The sequence below is a fragment of the Lissotriton vulgaris genome, chromosome 1_1 (assembly GCF_964263255.1).
Source record: "Lissotriton vulgaris chromosome 1_1, aLisVul1.2, whole genome shotgun sequence".
Lineage (NCBI taxonomy): Eukaryota > Metazoa > Chordata > Amphibia > Caudata > Salamandridae > Lissotriton > Lissotriton vulgaris.
In genome coordinates, this window is record NC_141685.1 from 418,954,926 (window position 1) to 418,974,173 (window position 19,248).

A 19,248-nucleotide genomic window follows, 5' to 3' on the forward strand; every position below is an offset into this window, starting at 1 on the left:
TGAAGAACAGGGCAACCAGGAGCAGCAGGAGTCTTCCTAGGTGCAGTCAAGGTTCCAGTCGAAGTGTCCATGTGATCGAAGAGTGATGTAGTTTCAGGGTAGACTGGTCCCATGATGAATCTGAGGACCAATCCACTGTGGAGCCCTTGAGTACCCATAAAAAAGGGTTGGGATGACTCAGGGTTCTCTCACAGAGGAAGGGCTGGACAGAGGGAGGATACTCCAACTCCCCCTGTCCAATTTCACACCAGAGCGAGAACCAAGTGTTCCTGAACTGGTTTAAACTAGAGTGTGGAAGGAGAGCACCAAATGTGCACTTCAAAGCAGTTTGATGACGCTGGCAAAGCACTCCCCTCCCAGCCCAATACACTAGCACTAGCCCGCCATCAGCCCGCACGCCCTAGCCTCACCAGAATACATCCTCCTTGGAGACCTGAACTTCCACCTGGAAAAAAAACAGCGACAACACCACCAACAACCTGCTCGATAACCTCACCAACCCCGGATTCAAGCAACTGGTGAACACCCCCACCCACATCGCTGGCCACACGCTCGACCCCATCTTCTCTGCCAACAACCACGTATCCTTCAGCCACTCCGCCAGACTACACTGGACCGAACACTGATGCATCCGCTTCACCTTTGAAAAGAATACAACCCGCCAGCCGACACCGCCGACACCAACGACGCAGCCCACAACCTCGCACAGTGGATCACCAACTGCGCCGACGACCTCGCACCACTGAAAAACCCCCCAAGCAGGACCAGCAACAGGAAAACTTCATGGTTCACAGACGCGCTCAAAGAATCTAAGAAATCCTGCAGATCCCTCGAAAAAACCTGGTGCCACGAACGAACCACAGAAAACATGACAGCCCTCAAGATCGCCACCCGCGAACACCACCAGCTGATCCGCACCACCAAAAGGACATCATTCAAAGAGCGACTAGACAACAACACCCACAACAGCAAGGAACTCCTCAACATCGTCAAAGAGCTCTCCAACCCCAGCAACATCATCACACCGTCACAAGAACTCGCCGCATTCTTCCACCGAAAGATCGCAAATATACATGACAGCTTCAGACCCCAGACTCTGCATCCACTCACCGAACCAGCAACCCCCACCACCACCCTCAGCGCCTGGACCCCCATCAGCGCTGAAGACACCACCAACGTCATGAACTCCATCCACTCCGGCTTCCCCCTCAGACCCTTGCCCCCATCATACGTACAACAAAGCCAACACCATCATCGCACCCCATCTCCGGAACGTCATAAACAGCTCATTCGCCTCAGCCACCTTCACCGAGAGCTGGAAGCATGCAGAAATCAACGCCCTGCTGAAAAAACCCACAGCGGACCCCAAAGACCTCAAGAACTTCCGCCCCCTCTCTCTTCTCCCCTTCTTGGCCAAAGTCGTCGAGAAGACAGTCAATAAACAGCTGACTGCTTTCCTCAAGACAAACAACTCGCTCGACCCATCCCAGTCCGGATTTCGAGTCAACCACAGCACAGAGACTGCCCTCATCGCGGCCACCGACAACATCAGGACCCTGATGGACAACGGAGAAACAACCGCCCTCATCATCCTGGACCTCTCAGCAGCCTTCGATACTGTGTGCCATCGCACCCTAATAACCCGCCTCTTCAACACTGGGATCCAAGGAAAGGCCCTGGTCTGGATCACCTCGTTCCTCTCCGTCAGAACCCAGAGAGTCCGTCTCCCTTCCTTCTGCTCAGAAGGCACCAAGATCATCTGCGGCATACCCAAGGCTCCTCGCTCAGCCCAACCCTCTTCAATATCTACATGAGCTCCCTCGCCGCCATCGCACGCAAACACAACATCAACATCATATCCTACGCCGACGACACCCAACTGATACTCTCCCTCACCAAAGACCCAGCCACCGCCAAAACCAACCTACAGGAAGGAATGAAAGACGTTGCAGAAGGGATGAAGGGATGAAGCTCAGCCGCCTGAAGCTGAACTCCGAGAAGACGGAGGTCCTCATCCTCGGTGGCCCCCAGCATTGGGCTCCGCGCCGACACCATCGGACCACGCTCGTAACCTGGGATTCATCCTGGACTCCTCCCTCACGATGACCAAACAAGTCAATGCCGTCTCGTAGTCATGCTTCAACACCCTGCGGATCCCCACCCAAACCAGAAAGATGGTCAACCAGGCCCTCGTCACCAGCTGACTGGACTACGGAAACGCCCTATATGCAGGGACCACTGCCAAACTTCAGAAACGATAACAACGCATACAAAACGCCTCCGCACGACTAATCCTCGACATCCTTCGCCACAGCCACATATCCACCCCACCTGCACTGGCTCCCCGTCAACAAGAGGATCACATTCAGGCTCCTCACCCACGCACACAAAGCGCTCCACGACATGGGCCCCGAATACCTCAACAACCGCCTATCGTTCTACACTCCCACCCGCCAGCCTCGCCCTCGCAACGTCCCACGGATTCCCAGAACCACCGCCGGAGGAAGATCGTTCTCCTACCTGGCAGCCAAAACATGGAACTCCCTCCCCGCACACCTGAGAATGACCCAGGACCACCTCACCTTCAGGAAACACCTCAAGACCTGACTTTTTGAGCAGTAGCAGCACCCCCCCCTCCAGCGCCTTGAGACCCTCATGGGTGAGTAGCGCGTTCTATAAATGTTTTGAAGGATTGATTGATTATGTCCTGTCTGGGAGGTGGTCCCACCTCCTTCCATCAGGAAACCCATTGTTCTACCTTCTCCTGACAGATTGGCTCAGCAGCAGGAGGGCAGAATCATGTCTGGTCAGCAGAATTAATAGCTTGCTTGCAGACTCCGTGAGGCTATTACCGGGAGTACAGAGGTATCCTAAGGGACCCAAATACATTGGATCATACTTCCAACTCTGGAATCAGTGTTGGCGTATGATTCCAACAGGTTTGATACCATATATGACTGGGTTCAGTGCAACCATTATATAGTTAGACATCTCATAATGACTGATGTCCACTGTATGTCTTAAAATGGCTGACCGCACTTTCATACCCTGGAGAATCTACTCCGGGATTTGTAGGGTTTTCCTGCTGATGCAGGGGCACCCGCACACTTATAACCATGCACCCTTCCCTAAGGACTGAAGAGCCTACCAAAGGGGCAGCTTATATGTTTTAAGTGAAGTGACCTAATATATAAGGAAACTCACATCTGTTGTGAGCGGTGCAAACACTAACACATAGGCTGAAATTGCAAGCCTATAGTCGCAGTTCAAGTGGTCTCCCAGGGGTGGCACAATACATGCTGCAGCCCATGGTAGACCCCTCATGTACGTATGCCCTGGGTACCTTAGTACCATATACTAGGGCTTATAAAGGTCCACCGCTAGCCAATTGCAGAGGTACTAAAGTACTTACCAGAACCAATTTAAGGGAGAGAGCACAACTGTTGGGGTCCTGATTAGCATAATCCTAGCACACAAAGTCAAAAATACATCAACACCAGGCAAAAAGTAGGAGTAACCATGAAAGCTGATGTTACTTTCCCACAGGTTTCTTAATAAAATAAAATTAAGCACATTCAACGGATACGGTTATAAATATAATTCACCAGCAATTAAGGATGTTGTCTTGTATAATGGCAGATGAATGGCATTTTATGAACAAGTGCTTCTGACCTCACTGTGTAAAATAGTATGCATAACACTTATGTAATAATTCACTCAATAGAAAACATTTCTTGTAATAAAAAGTGTCTTAATTTGGGCATCAAAAACAGGAAATAATATTAGCTTTCAGTTTCAGGCTTCGAGACAGGTCAACTCATGTATTGAAACATCCCAGCAGAACCATACTGTACATGACATATGTATGTGACATGTGCCACGTGAGAACTTGCACTGTCCAGAAGTAACTCCTACTCTGAGAACAGTGTCTGCGATCAAGGGCGTAGGAGACATTTCCTGGGGAGAAAAATGGCAGCCAAGCAAGGAGTCTGGCTCAGCTGTAACAGCCAAAGCAGCAGCTAAGCTATCAAAATAAGTTAAGCAAGCAACAAATGCCATGACAAGATATGATATACCTTTTAAAATAAAATAAAAATGAACTCCAAGTACATGTAATTTGGGTCACTAAATTGAGTGACATTCATTGAAAGCATTTTTTTTTTTAAACCTAAAACATTCAATAACAACCTCATGGTCTGGCGATGTTGCCACAGGTTACCCAAAAGGAATCTCTCGGTTATGTTTTCCATTTATATAGACTGCAGTGCTATTACCTCTGAAGCAATAGTAGTTCATATTAGCCATATCCAAGTCAGGTTTTGTAAAGAGCAGATCCTGTACTGAACTACTTCAATATGCTCTGAAACTGGATGGTTGAGAACATTGATATTTAGTAAGTAAAGTAACATTCTCACACCTAACATCACACTTACATCATTAACACAGCATATCCTGCTTTGCCTTACTCAGCTAGCTCACGTGTCTTTGCAGACAGACTCATTTTAGAAATCAGCTCACTGTCACAAGGACTGCAATAATTTTTTTTACATGGCATGGCACACATGGGCAGGAAAAATCGTTATTGGCCCTCCTTTATGAAGCTGGCATCCCTGGGATGCAAAGGTCATCAGCAGGTCATTTCCAACTGTGAAGTCAGCCAAGGCGTCGCTTGCACAAGTAGCCTCACCTAAACATATTCATGGGAATTATAGGAGTAGCAAAACAGAACATCCAGAGAGTTTTATGGGTTTTGTCCAAATCCATCACACTGTAAATGAAACGTTACGTCCACTACATGCTCCTATCAGGGGCCCGGATGGGAAAACAAACATGATGAATAAACAGCTCACTTTCCAGAGATTAAGAGTTGAAAGTTGATAGTATGGTGTTCATTTCCTAGCCTATGTTGAACTATGGTGTTGAATCGGGGGCCACTATTGGTCATGGATACATAACAGAAAGCCTTTGCCTTCTTTTGGTTACTTGAAATTTCATTCGTTTTAAAATTCCAAAGTTGAAAAAGATTTGAGATAGACTATGGACTTGCTGTGTAGGTTTCAGTGGAGCACATGCATAGAGGACAAGTTGAGCAATTTCACTGCAAAATCTAAGTGAGATTAGTGGATGAAATATGTGCATTTTGAAGTACACTCACAAGGGTGAATATAAACTAGGGAATGTCTTGCCTTCTATTTCTCATCTCTCTAATAATGAGACACATGTGTGCCCTGGAATGTATTGCATTGCTAATTTTGCTCAAATGGATGGATGGATGGAAGGATGCTGTCTGAGGATGTGAATGCTTTAAAACTAGATTCATCTCTCTCTGCAAAACCGTGGTAGAGAGACACAATTACCTGTAAATTAGGGTTTCTTCTGGATGGTGGATGCTTAACCCACCCCCGGAGAGACCTGGTTGCTTATCAATCATCTATTTTCTAGAATACCTATTCTACTAGTATCCACAAATTGTGGTATATTACCTCAGAGTCACAGTCCTGATTAAAGCCCACTGACATGTTTAAGGGCAACATTTAGGGCAGAGATTTCTCAAGCTCAACTCCGACAAGACTGTAGTACTCATCCTGGGATCTACCTCTCAGCATGGGATGCCTCCTGTTGGCCAGCCGCTCTGTGATCTTCCCCCTCCCGATGGAACATGCACACAACCTTGGCATCATACTCCAGCAGACTGGACTAAGGCAACATACTCAACTGCATCATCCAGAAACAGCTCGAGAAACTACAGAACGTTCAAAACACCACAGCCAGACTGGTCCTTGACATCTCTGCCAGAGCAACATCATGTAACACCTCAGACTACTCCACTGGCTCCCAGTCAACAAGAGAGTCACTTTCAAGCTCCTCACTCATTTCTACAAAGCTCTACACGGCGAAGGACAAGCATACCTGAAACATCGCTTCACATTCTAAGCACCCGCCAGACAACTCCAATCCTCCAAACTCACCCTCGCCTCTGTCCCCAGGAGCCACATGACTAGAACTGGAAGAAGGTTGCCCTCTGACCCTCAAGACCTGGAACATGCTGCCTCTCCACCTCAGAAAATCCATGTCTCTGATTGATTGAGATGTGTTGCCCTCATAACAGGGTCTAAGTGTTCCTCCGCTATTTTAAATCCTACACAGTGTAGTCAGGAATAAAGATATATGTCTATCAGTAGGTAGTTTTTAATAACGTTTTTCTGTCCAATGCTCACACTGGTACACACTTTGACTAATATTAAAATATTTTCTTCATACTAAAACTAATCATGCCAATAGTGCCTTTCATGTATGGCACTGCTAATTTAGATATTCTGAGGACACAGCAGTCAAAATAATTTGCTGGATGAAGTGATTGACTTCACATGCACCATTTAGTCATGGACACTATAACTCATAGCTATCAGTGATGATTCAAACAGCCCACAAATGAAACCAATGATGTTTAAATGCAGCTCCCTGAACATCTCGGGACTTACTTGGATTTATCCATTTTTGATTTACTTTGTGCACACTATCTAATTTGCATGCTTGTTTTCATATAGAGTGGGTATCAAGTTCAAACTTAAATAAAATACATTTCAGACATTGTACATTAAAACTTCTAGCTTACATATTACCTCAAGATCATATTTACCAATATTTTAATTTGTGAACGAATAGGTGCAACTCCTTTTAAATTAGTAATTCCAATGGTTTGTATTAAATGAAAAGACTCTGAAGGCATTAAATATACTCTCTGGCAGTTGTTTATTTAGTAAATAATTGGTTTGATACTTTTGATGTTGTAGCTTCAGCTATCATTGACTAATAGTAGTGGTGGCATAAAAAAAAGAAGTCTAATTCACAAGGTTTATGAAGCTAAAATTCGATCAGAAATTCAAAAACATGTACACTCACAATTGCTTGTGTGGCAAGACACACTGGTATTAACTATTTTAGCTTGCACCATCATTCTAATGTATCTGCCCCGGAATTAACTCCCATATTGCGATAGAATACTGAACATATTATAATCAATCACAATATTTTGTTTGCAACTCATGACAATTAAGATCTGTGTGCACTTTTCTGCCTTGATCACTCTCTGCCACGATACCCTACATCTGATGAAGAACTTCTCTTCAAGAAACACCTATTGCACAAATAAGGAGTTTCATGGTCCTAGTTTGTATGCATATATTCCACAGTTTTCCTGAATGTGATTACTTGAGTATATATTTTATGCAATTGTGATGACAGAACAAAATAACGTAATTCAAAGCTTCAGTGCTTATGGAGGAAGAACGGTAACATTTCTGATATAGTGAATTGAGTTGGTCGTGACCTGAACAATTGTGACGCTAACAAGTTACAACTAAGACTATAATAGTGTTTGAAACCTCAACTTAATATTCTTCTGTGACAGTGGTGCTGTAATGCAGTTTTACACCCACGCACCTCATCAGCGAGCAATAATGCAAATAGAGGTCTACAAATTATGAATGTAATCATTAAGGATTATAAATATTTATGTTAATGTCAGTGAGTGCAGTAAAATTGGAGACACATTTTAAGTACAACTTTATCAAACACTGATGTGGTGTAATGATAGAAATAGGGCTCAACCCAAGAATGCACACATTTAATGAGTTATTTCATTGAACTCCAGTGAGGTACAGGTGCATAAGTATACTTGATTATTCGATAGACTAGGTAGAATTAAAGATATCTAGTGGGCAATAATAGAGAAGGTTACATGACTAACAAGTCCAATGCATGTCCAACTGGCTTTTCTAGATCTACAATATTGTGGAGTTCTTTTTCAAGAAGACAATTAAAAGGGGATCATTAGAAGCATCTACAAAGGAAACTGCAAGATGTACATGATATGTTAGCAAAAAGCTTAACATAGAAAGGCATTAAGTGGCACCTCCGATCAAATTGGAGATGATGCATCAGAAATGTTTTTGTACTAATGCAAAAACAATTACATATATCCCCTCATTAGTGCACAACTAAAGTACATGTATGAGCTCAAGATAGGTGTGTTTCCTAACATTTTTATTTTAGGTGCATTGAGCCATCGTCACATACTGCTTAGGATGAAATGAAAATTGGTAGTAAACATCCAAGAGATATGAAGACAACATGTACCACTTAATGCTTTTGGTTAGTATATGCAGCTACTTCAACTATATGGACATGTACTGAAATAATCTGTTTAAATATTCCCTCTTTAAATAATGACCACAATCTTAGACAGACTGCACAGTAAAGAGCCTGTCAAATTTATTGTAACATCAAACACTGGTTTTCAACTGTACACTATCAAAATTAATGAAACGTCCTTTCCGAAATGACAGTAAATATTTCAACAAGGAAATCCATTATCATGTCATTAAAATTAGAAGTATACAAGCAAGACAATCAGTAAATTTCAAAAGTTTGTTTTTGGACAACCATGCAATTTTTATTAACATTTATGTAATATACAATGAAAAAGTACAGTTCTTAAAATCATATACACAAAAAAACCTACTTGACAAAATATTTTAGTGTTTTAACATTACAACTGAGTGGATTAAACATAGGCCATCTGAACACAAATTTACGTACCTAGACGATTCAATAACATTACAAATATAAAGTGCTTATGCTGAACACAGCTTTACTAGTTGCACCAAATCATAGGCATTCAAACATTGTACAAAGCTCTGTTGATGCACCACAAAATAATTAAAAAAGTAGCTCGTGGCACATACATGTATGCATTCCAAACATATTTTGCAAAGCATTCATTGTTATACTAAAATTAGCATGAATATTGGTGGGCTTTTCACAAGAATTTAGGCAAATTATGTTAACTGGCTTCACCTGTATTTAGAATCTTCAGAAACAGCTTGAAATATTTAGGATAATTTCAAGAAAATAAAAAAATAAAAAAGTAATTCAAGTAACTTGATGATAAGAACATGGTTTATCTAGCCTTGGTATTTATATTGTTCTAGAATAAATCTCCATCTATTAATGGAGACAAGTAATGCCATATACTCTCTAAATCCCTATCAAATAGTGATTTAAACAATTGATCTTCCATATAGAAATAGGAGTAATTTACAAGCTAACCCCGATTTCCACATTTTAGCAAGGACAGTTTGATCTTGCACCAACGAGTAATTTTTGGCATAGATTTTCATCAACCGTAACAAATGATCTTTTACTTTTCATAAACTTAAATAGCCATTTTTTCCAACCACTAAAAGAATACCTACATCCTTATATGCATAAAAAGTGATGTCAATTTCAATGGAATTTTAAGTTAAGCTAATTAATAATGCAGGCAAATACTAATTTCTTTTGTTTGCTCCAGACATGTACGCTTCTGTCATTTTAGTTTTTTTTCCACATGGTTCTCATTTTTTAAAGCACAAGTTTGAGCCTCACTAGTTCTAGGTTGAAGCGTGGCTCAAATACCTCCAGACATGAACTTTTTTTGCATAGCTATGTTAGTACTCGAACTGGCTGAACTGAACATGGCCGATCAAAGCTTTACACAAAATGTATAATATGTCATCTACTTTAAAGTGTCCTAAAGTGTGCCCTGCCAGTTACATTACTGAAATAGAGACAAATTAACAAAGCCTTTTAGAAGTGCAAATTAAACTGTCTGCCATCGTCGAAATCTTGGCCCAAAGAGTGTAGAACTTAAAATTTCCTATGAAATTATATCTAGCAACACTAAAAAAAAATAATAACATTACGCGCGGACACCAAGACCGGATTTAAAAACGCCAGTGCCTTTGTCATTTGTAGATGAAGAAATTAAGTTTTTATTAGCCCTCTAATGCTATTACTTCCAATAGTTCAGATACACACAAAACTCTTCCTTACTAGATTCCGACTTCTGACAATGCTCGTTTCATCCATTAATCACAGAGTTTTTTTCCTTAATGCCACCCTTGCCCTCTTGGTTAGAATGTGTGCTCTGCAGTAATGTTTTTCAGGAATCTCTTTATTCAGTAAGCATGGAAGAAAGAGGAGCCCATCTGAATTTGAGCATGTTGGTTGAGAGGTTATATTAAACTTTGGCATAATTTGCAAGTATGTGCACGTTTTAGATCCTGCACACATTGTGCGAGATTAAACACCTATGCAACCTGCTCTTCACTCACCTGTGAACCTAACTTTTCATAGACTGTTTACATGACTCCAGCCCATTGTTTCAGCATAGGAAAACCACACAAACCTGCAGGGGTTTCATATTCCTTTGGCTTGGAGATGGCCAAATAGCATAACACCTACTAGACATCCCAAGATTAGCTGGATTCTCTTTAACATTTTAAAAGGATTTTGCATTACATTACTCACACTTGGGAATATTTGTGCAACATTAGGTCTAACAATGATAGAATGTCGCCATATCAGTTCTTACAGGCAATCTGTTCAGTGCGGGTTTCATGACAGATTTGACAGAACAAGTAGCCTGCAAAGAGCTTACTGAAATAGCTCTTTTCTCAGCATTAGCGCTCCAGGGCATCCGAGGCGTTTACCTTCCTGGTTCTGTGCGGGAGCAGACGAAGCAAGCATGTTTAAAGTATAAACAAACTCGCCAAAAGGAACAAAGCGTGGTGTCAGGTGACGTTTTAACAATGGACAAAGCGCTGGGAGGGATTCAAACTCGAGCATGAGGCCCTGAGAAAAACGCTGCTCTTCTTGACATTAGAAAAGCAAGTAATCCTTTGAAACTTAAAAAGAAAAGCAAGTAACATTCATTTGGTCTACCGTAATAATTACCGTTCCAAAGATATGACACTTTTTCGGTAAGTATAGGGTAGACGTCATAAATCAAACTGCCCAATGTATAGAACCTTATTTTGACATTAGATAATTACTTTTATGATTTATTTTTAAGTTGTTACATTTGTAAGTGCCGTGCATACTTAACCACCTGTGCTCAATTATTAATAGATAGGCTGAGTCCTTCAGTTAAATGGATGTGCATAGTTTTTAAAACAAAATAGTCTATAGAGACCTACTCGGCTGCACGCTGTCATGCAGACCTTGTGGAAATGTGTGTATGGACTTCGTTTCATTTTGGTGGGGGGAGGTGGGGGGTGGGTTTGGGGTTTTCTAGGCTCGCTAAAGATGGGTTACACCAGGCAATAGATTGAGGCAATAGCGATGTTTTCAGAGAGATGTTGAGCAGACACGGAGGTTTGCACAGGGCACATCATAAAACAGATACAATGAAGTCAATATCCAGATGATGCTAAAATAATAAATAGATATGCGGCAGCCTGTAGACCTCACAGAAAAAACATGATAAATATAACATTAAGTGTCATGGAGTGCGTTAAAGTAGCTTGCATATTGCCCCTTTTTGTAAAAAAAAAAAAAACAATGTTAGTAAGGAATCAAGAAGTTTAAAGATACTGCTATCTTTTTTTAGGTTAGACCCCATTGTCATGTTTCCATTCACATCCATCGTTGTTTAACAACATTTAAGAGCATAAACCTCCTTTTTGAGTATCACTGTCGTAGAGTCTTGTACGATGTCTTCATAAACAGATTTTTAACTTCTGCCAAAAAAAGAGCAAAAGTGTAAGTTTGCCACATACTTTGTTTATACTTTCTCCAACAACACAATATTCAAGAGCTATGTACTTGTCTAATGCTATACCCATGGACTAAATATCATCCTGCAATACCATATGTAATTCTTTTTCATACAGTGCCCCCCCCAACCCCCACAATTCTTTTTCAGTAACACTGAACATTCAGACCAACACATAGCAAACACAAGTAGCATAATAGTGATCAGCCAACTAAAAACTACCTCAAACTTACTCATCTCACCGCCCAACAGTAATGCAGCCACACATGTCAAATGCAGACATTAAAATATTAATGAACCCTAACAATAAATATCCTAGTATGCCTTTCTCGAAAGCTATCACTGACAAATCACTGAAACACCTACTATGGATCAACAAAAATCAACACAAAAGTATTGCTAGTTCACATCAATATCCAAACCGAATAGCCCTGCGTCCCACCATGCATTATTATAATTGCAGATCGGTCATTGCATTAAACTTCATTTAGTGAAAATATGGCAGCCTACTAAATGTGTACACCTCTTAGACTTGATAAAATGTTGAAACCATTAAGTCTATTTTAGAACCTAACCTGAAAAATATTGTGTGGAAACGTTGAGCCTTTGAAAACCACCTAGTGTCTTTTTGCATCAACTCCTGTCTTTATCAAACTCATTCAGGTCGGAAGAGAGACGGCCATACTCAACCAGCAGGACTTGTACTTATGCCTAGCTGGAGAAGGAAACCCCCCCTAATCTCTCACCCTTCTTATCCACAAAGACCTGAGATTCTAGATAGAATTCCTTTCAATTTCGAGCACACTCCTCAGCCATCATAAAGTAATTGTAATGTATTATGAGTCACGGAGCCCATGCTTCAATTTTTTAAGCTTTTCAGAACGGGTGGTGACTTTTGAAAGTGGTGGGGGTGTTAAAGTTCGGGATGAGGGCCCTGTGGCAAGCAAGCATAGCGAGCGAGCCTAACTGTCGTAAGTGGGGTTCAGGGGGGATTTTACCTCTGGGAAAATTGTGAAAAAAAGAATGGGCTAATGGTGCATTTTCATGCAAATTTGAGTAACCCAGTAACTGACATTTGGACTTGACTATGGTGGTTGTTAGCAGTGTTAGACCTGGCCCTTTTGACATGTTTATCCCCAAACTTTATGTCTCCTATTTTTCTGACCCTGTTTTTTTGGCTATAGGAATCTAGACGCTTTACCACTGCTGATCAGTACTAAAGTTCATATGCTCCATGTATAAATTGTGACAATGATTGGTTATCCATGATTGGCATAGTTGATTTACTGGTAAGTCCCTAGTAAATTGCACTGAGTGTGCCAGGGCCTGTAAATCAAATGCTGGGCTTGCCGCACTGGTTGTGCCACCCACAGGAGTAGCCCTGTAAATATGTCTTAGACTTCCACTGTAGTGTCTATGTGCACAGTTGAAGACTACAATGTTGCCCTAGCAAGTGCACCTACCTACCAGGAACAAACTTTCCCTTTCCTTAAATGTAAGGCACCCCTAAGGTAGTTACCCCCAAGGGCAGGGTGCAGCATATGTGAAAGGCAGAACATGTACTGGTGTGTGTGACATGTCATGATAGCGAAAGGCTGCCAATTTCGTTTTTCCAATATTGAAAGGCTATCTGTCCCATAGGCTAACATGGGAGTTGCTTTTTAACATCTCACAAGATTAATGTTCCATAGGGACAAGATCGAGAAATAGAGTTGAGGCTCTCTGAACTCAGAATTTATTAATGCACCTTTTGGTTAAGGTGCTTTTTAAATTCTGTATTTGAAAATACAACTTTTAGAAAGTGGATATTTTCTTGCTTTACCATCTTGTGTGCCTCTGACTGTGTGTATACAGCATCTGGTGTTGGAGTAACAGGAGCTAGGGAAGTGCATTCACTCTAAACCGTCACTTGGGGGGGGGGGAGGGTTTGAGGAGTGCCCTGCCTTGCCTGTGTGACTCATCGCTCATCTGAATAGACATGGTCTGCACTTAAGAGACAGAGTGGTGGGAAGAGTTTCACTTGCTCCTGAAATGGCTGTGTCTAATTGTCACAATGCTCTCTCTGCCCTCTGTGGTCATGCTGCACCTGGGAGAACATGACTGACTTAGACTGGGTTCAGGGCCCCTACCAGAAAGCGAACGCTGAGAATTTGGGGTATTAGTATTCGATCTAAATCCCCGGGACTGCCAAGAAGAAGAGCAGAAGGACTGTGTGAAGAGCGCTGCCTTGTGAGGGGCGCATTGGCCTGTGTTTATTTGCGTGTTTGTATCGCGCTGGGATCGACTCCCGAAGGAGTATCTCCGCGTTGGCTGCATCTGTGTGTGGTAGAGAAAAGGACTAACACTTTTTGTCTTGCTGTGGTATACTGCTTGTGGAGAATCTCCAAGGACTTGTGTGTGCTTGCCTCCTGTTGGAAGTCTCCGGGATACAAAATACTTCAGGAGAAAGATTATGCAATACCTTAAAAGAATAATCTGTCAGGGAGGAGAGCTGGAGAAGCTATGTGAGGAGTGCTGCCCCTAACGAGTGTGGGGTAGGACAGCCTGCAGTAGTTGCTCCTGCCTGGAGCAGAGAATGAACTGGCCTGTCGGTATACCCTTTTTTTTCCTAAAGAGGTAAAGCTATGTGGAGAGCTCCATTTGGGGCCAAAGGGTATGGAGAGTGCTCCAACTTCGCCAAAAGGAGCCCTCCAAACAAGTGCATGGTGAGCACTTTATTTACTGGAAATTTATCACTAGGGAACCTCTCTTGCACTTTCTGGATTGTACTCACCCGTGTGCATGAGTGCTGGGCTGAGGACCCACCCCTCCTTGTAACGAGCCCGAGAGGTTTGCTGAGCTCAAGGGCGACTGCTTGTCAGCAGAGCGAACACCACAGAAGCATTAGGTGTTGCCTACGAACCAGATCTGAAGCACCCAGGAAAGGAATCACCACAGGTGGCAGCCCAGTCCCAAGCGATGCCTCAGCAGCACTGTGGTGAAAACAGACTGCCAGGTAGGGCAGGGACACTACCATGAGTGAGAGATAGTGCAAGCCTTGCAGCCGGATTGGTGTGCTGCAACCCAGCGGAGGGGACAACCCTCATGCCTCCATCTCAGGTAGAGAGAGGGGCTGCCTTGCAAGTTCCTGATTGGTCTCGACCAGGGACCGAGACCATTCCCTCCCCCCACCTCTGCTTGAAACCCCTCACCGCTGCACCGCACGGGCAGCTGCTTTACTACCTACAGTGTGGGCATTTATTGAAATTGACCGCATTACTGATAGTAGGGACACAGGCATTCCTGTGGCCTACATTCAGGGCCTTGGCTACGTTAAGGGATTAATGTAGCTGAGCTATGCATTTCAATGTCTGCATAGCTCTTACATCCCGATGACTATGTTACTAATTGCTTTACTAAGATAGAGTAACAACTCTCCTTTCAGGACCTGCATGATGGGCACAGGTAAGAGGTTTTATGACATGTATGTTTTATAGGTAACTTAACTGCTGCGTTCTATTCCCTGGAATACTAATGCATGTCATTTCGATGCCTTAAATAGTTAGGACAGCGAGTGTCCTTAGTAATATTGTTTTCATGATGTCTGATGACGTGTGCAACTTTGCCTGATGGCACTCCCTATGTTATGAAATTGCCTAGTTGGCAAAGTGAGAAGTGATTTATGGGATTGTGGTCTAATGTAGTTTATGTATAATACAAAGTATATTTTTATATAATCAAATCAAAACCACTTTATTCGATTAGTTAAAATCATAAAAGTATACTATAGAATAATACAAACAGTAAAAAACATGTTAAAAAAAATTAAAATTATGCTATTATATTCAAAATTCATTTCCATTAAAAATCCCCAATTGATGGACCTATTACAGATATTCTTCAACGCCATTTTTTCCCTGCTACAAGAGCTCATCTAAAAGAAATTAGCTTACAACATTAAACATCCAGTCTAGACCTCCTTAATCTGACAGATGCTGCCAGAAAGCTGGCCACACAGTACATAGTTTCAGGCGTTTCCATCATTTGGAGAAATAATAGGGCAGGCTTATATTGTTTAAAATTCATCTTTTTCAGTAATGGTGTGATAAACAGTTTCCGAGGCATAGAAAACAATCCGCAGAACAACAAAAAATGTACAGTATCTTGGGGAGAAATATCATCACATTTACAAGGGGGAATATCCTCCGGCCTACCCCAACCTTTCACATCCCATAATACCATAAACATTTGATTGAATCGAAATTTCGTCAATAACCATCTGTAAAAGAAATTTGTCAAGATCGACAAATAGGGTGCCAACGTTAACGACGTGGTAACCAATACGTGGGCCCTTACTGAAGGTTTACCTAACTCAACCATTTCTCGCTCTGCTTCACAAAGCCTGGCAAAGTTGATCTTGACCCATACTAAATCAGCTTTACACAGAGAATCTGGCCTGGAAAAAATCTCTGGGCGCCCAAGCTTCTCAGCCATGTTCCTGATATAGGACAACCACTGGATTTCCCTCACATGATCTAGGTTAAGACAATCAATTATAATTTTACGGTTTAGGGAAAGTTTCGGGTTCAGCCAAATCTTAATCTAGAGCAGGATAGGTGCTAATTTAATTATATCAACGATGTATCCCAGACCCAGCTCAAGATGGATAGAATAAGTGGCTGTAGACGATGGGAGGCCAAGAAGAGACCGCAAAAACTTGTTTTCCTCAATTTGAATGCGGTCAGAATTAATTGTCCCCCAGATTGCTGCCCCATACCTTGCAATTGAGACTGTCTTGGCTTTAGAGATTGCCAAGATTGCCTCGGTTGGTTTCCCCCCTAGTCTTTTGGCAAACCCCAATACTGCAGCGGAAGAGCTTCTCACGGCATTCGATTTTGTAGTAAGCTGTGGGGTCCACCTACTCCTGTCATCGAATAGTACACCCAAATAGGTAAATATTTTTACTCTGCTGATGACCTCGGTGCCACAATAGAAAGTTTTAACATTGTTTTTTGAGCTTCCCATAGACATTATGTGGGATTTCCCACTATTAATCACCAAATCAAGACTATTCATAAAGTTACCGAAGGAGTCAAGCAGCCTTTGCAGTCCGATTGGGGCCCTTGCCAATAGAACCGCATCGTCGGCATAGAGGAGCACCGGGATTGGCGTTCCCCCCCCATGCGCGGAGTGTCCTGCGTAGCTGCTATCAGGTCAGACTCCAACGAGTTCACGTACAACGTGAACAACATTGGGGCTAAGATGCAGCCTTGGCGCACCCCCGCTGCTGGACTTAAAACTTGCTGTACATTTCCCCTCGTTTGTCATCCTGATTGAGGCGTTTAAATCCTTATGCAGCTCTGCCAAAAAGTATACCAGCGAGCGATCAAGGCCCATCTTAAGCAGCATGGTCCACAGCCTTGCTCTATTCACTAGATCAAAAGCTGTGGACAGGTCCATAAAACCCAAGAAAATAGAGCCCCTTTTCGCCCTTGTGTATTTGGCTATAATAAGGTTAAGGATTGAGACATTGGTCCTCTGTGCTTCTCCCAGCTCTAAAACCATATTGAACGTCTGTCAAGATGCTATTCTCCGAGGCCCAAGATGTTATTCTGGCCAAGACAACCTTACCTAAGATTTTTATAGAGGAGTCTAGCAGTGAAATAGGCCTATAACATCTCGGGTCTCCCCTCTGACCTTTCTTGAACACAGGGATTATGATCGATCTGGACCAAGATTTTAGGAACCCTATGGTTGCTGAGGCATTAAATACTTTAGTCAAGATATCGGCCAAGTACTCTGCATTTGCCTTATACATGTCGGAAGGGTACCCCATCCGGACCTGGAGCCTTATGCCCGCCGTACTCTCAATTGCTTTAACCACTTCGGCTTTCTCAAACCTTACTGGAGCCACAGTGGAATCAGGAACAGGGACCACCAGGGTTTCCAGCTCCAAATGGCTACCATATATTTTTTCAAAATGACTAAGCCAGTCTTCTTCCGAGATATTTAATTCTAAGACTGAGTTTTGATCTCTAGAAAACAGGGGAGTGTTAATAATTGACCAAAACTTGGCACTGTCTTTTAAAGTAGCTTTGTCCATGAGATCGGCCCAGGCTTCTTGTTTTAACTCCCTTTTTCGCTCCCGAGTTGCCTTCGAGTACTCCCTTCTAAGCTGTGATACCAAAGCTTTGTTCCTCGGGCGAACATTAAGGGCCTTTTTTAAAATATTATGGGCTTTACTGCATTTTTGGTCAAACCAGCCCATTGCCGGTCTATTTATTGCTACTTGACAGTTAAGCGTAAGTTCCTGTGACACTTTAGAACAGATGGCCTCATACGATGTTACTACGTCCTTCCCCCTAGAGAGAGGATTAACACAGGTATTTAATTCCTGTGCAGCTTTGGATGTTATAGTGAGGAAAAAATCACCGGGCACGATCTTACCCCATTTGATCCTTCTCCCCTGGTCTTTAGCTTCAACCGACAGAACAGCCTGTGGCGGGACAGAACTGTTTAATAGAGAAAACCCATTAAGTAGCTCAATCACCACGGGATTATGGTCACTTAGAGGCATCGGTATAGCATTATAAAAGATTACATACTTTAAAAGACCTAGTGATAAGAAAATGTAGTCAATGATCGTTTGGCAGTCCCTACCAGTATAAGTGGCAACCCGTGTATTGTTATCAAAAAACTCTGCTTCGAACAGGTCGTTACTGGACAATAGATTTTCAAGAGCCTCCCCCTTCTGGCTATGTTCAAAATGCGGGGTGGATATACTATCCGGACCATCTGGATTACTTAAATCACAATTTAAACATAAATGTACGTTAAAATCACCCATCAAAATTAGGTAACACAAAGTGGTTTGCTTTTCTTTATAAGAAGTTAAAAAATCGTTTAGCCATACTAAATGCTCATCTGCAGAGACCCCTTGATGTGAATTATAACAGTTCACTATGATCAGTCTAGTGTTATTAACCAAGGTTACCTCCACAATGAGAAAATTATGTGAGACACAATCAACCTTTACAATTTTGCCCCGAACATTCACCGAGAACAACAGCACAAGACCACCTCTACTTCTTCCGGCCGTCGAACTCAAAGCAGGGACAAAAAATGAGGTAAAGCCATCCACCCAGAAATCACAGTCCTTATCCCAGGTTTCCTGTAGGGCGACAATGTTGTGTTGTTTGATAAAATTAAGCCAGTTGGAGTCACCTGACTTAGAACGCAAACCGGCGATGTTCCAACTCAACAGCCTGACTTTGTCCCCCAATTCAGGGATCCCTTTTATGGGGATAGCGCTACCACTCATAGGTGAAGATACAGGAGCCATAGGGGTCAAATCAACAGTTACATCACCCCCCGAGCCCTCACAAGCCTCCCGTCAATCACACAAATCTAGCCCAGAGAGAGCATCGAATCGATTATGTGTTACAATGTTCGGTCCAAGATTTATGCCCCACCTATTATTCATACTAGTGTCCCAACCTAGAACTGGTGTTTTAGGATAAGTAACATTTTGTTGCTCACCATAAAAGAATTTTAGGGTGAGTGGGACAACAGTACCGCTTCTTCGTTGAGGCGGGAGTATATTTGCAAGGACATTAGGCAGGCCGGGTCTGAAAAGGTCACCGCCTCGCAGTCGCCTTTAAACTTTTTGG

The 19,248-nt window shown here is 42.5% G+C and overlaps 1 protein-coding gene across 2 annotated transcripts in view; it reads right to left on the reverse strand.

Moving 5' to 3' along the window:
* Window positions 1–8,429: 8,429 nt before the first annotated feature.
* The window catches only part of FYB2 (FYN binding protein 2), a 494,151-nt gene continuing 483,332 nt past the window's right edge, over window positions 8,430–19,248 (reverse strand). For both annotated transcript variants that reach the window (XR_015307520.1, XM_086952746.1), the window contains one exon: window positions 8,430–11,564. Coding sequence is in view for 1 of the 2 variants with exons in the window: in XM_086952746.1 (XP_086808872.1) it covers window positions 11,558–11,564 (7 nt within the window). In the remaining variant the exon portion in view is untranslated. The remainder of the gene's footprint in view (window positions 11,565–19,248) is intronic.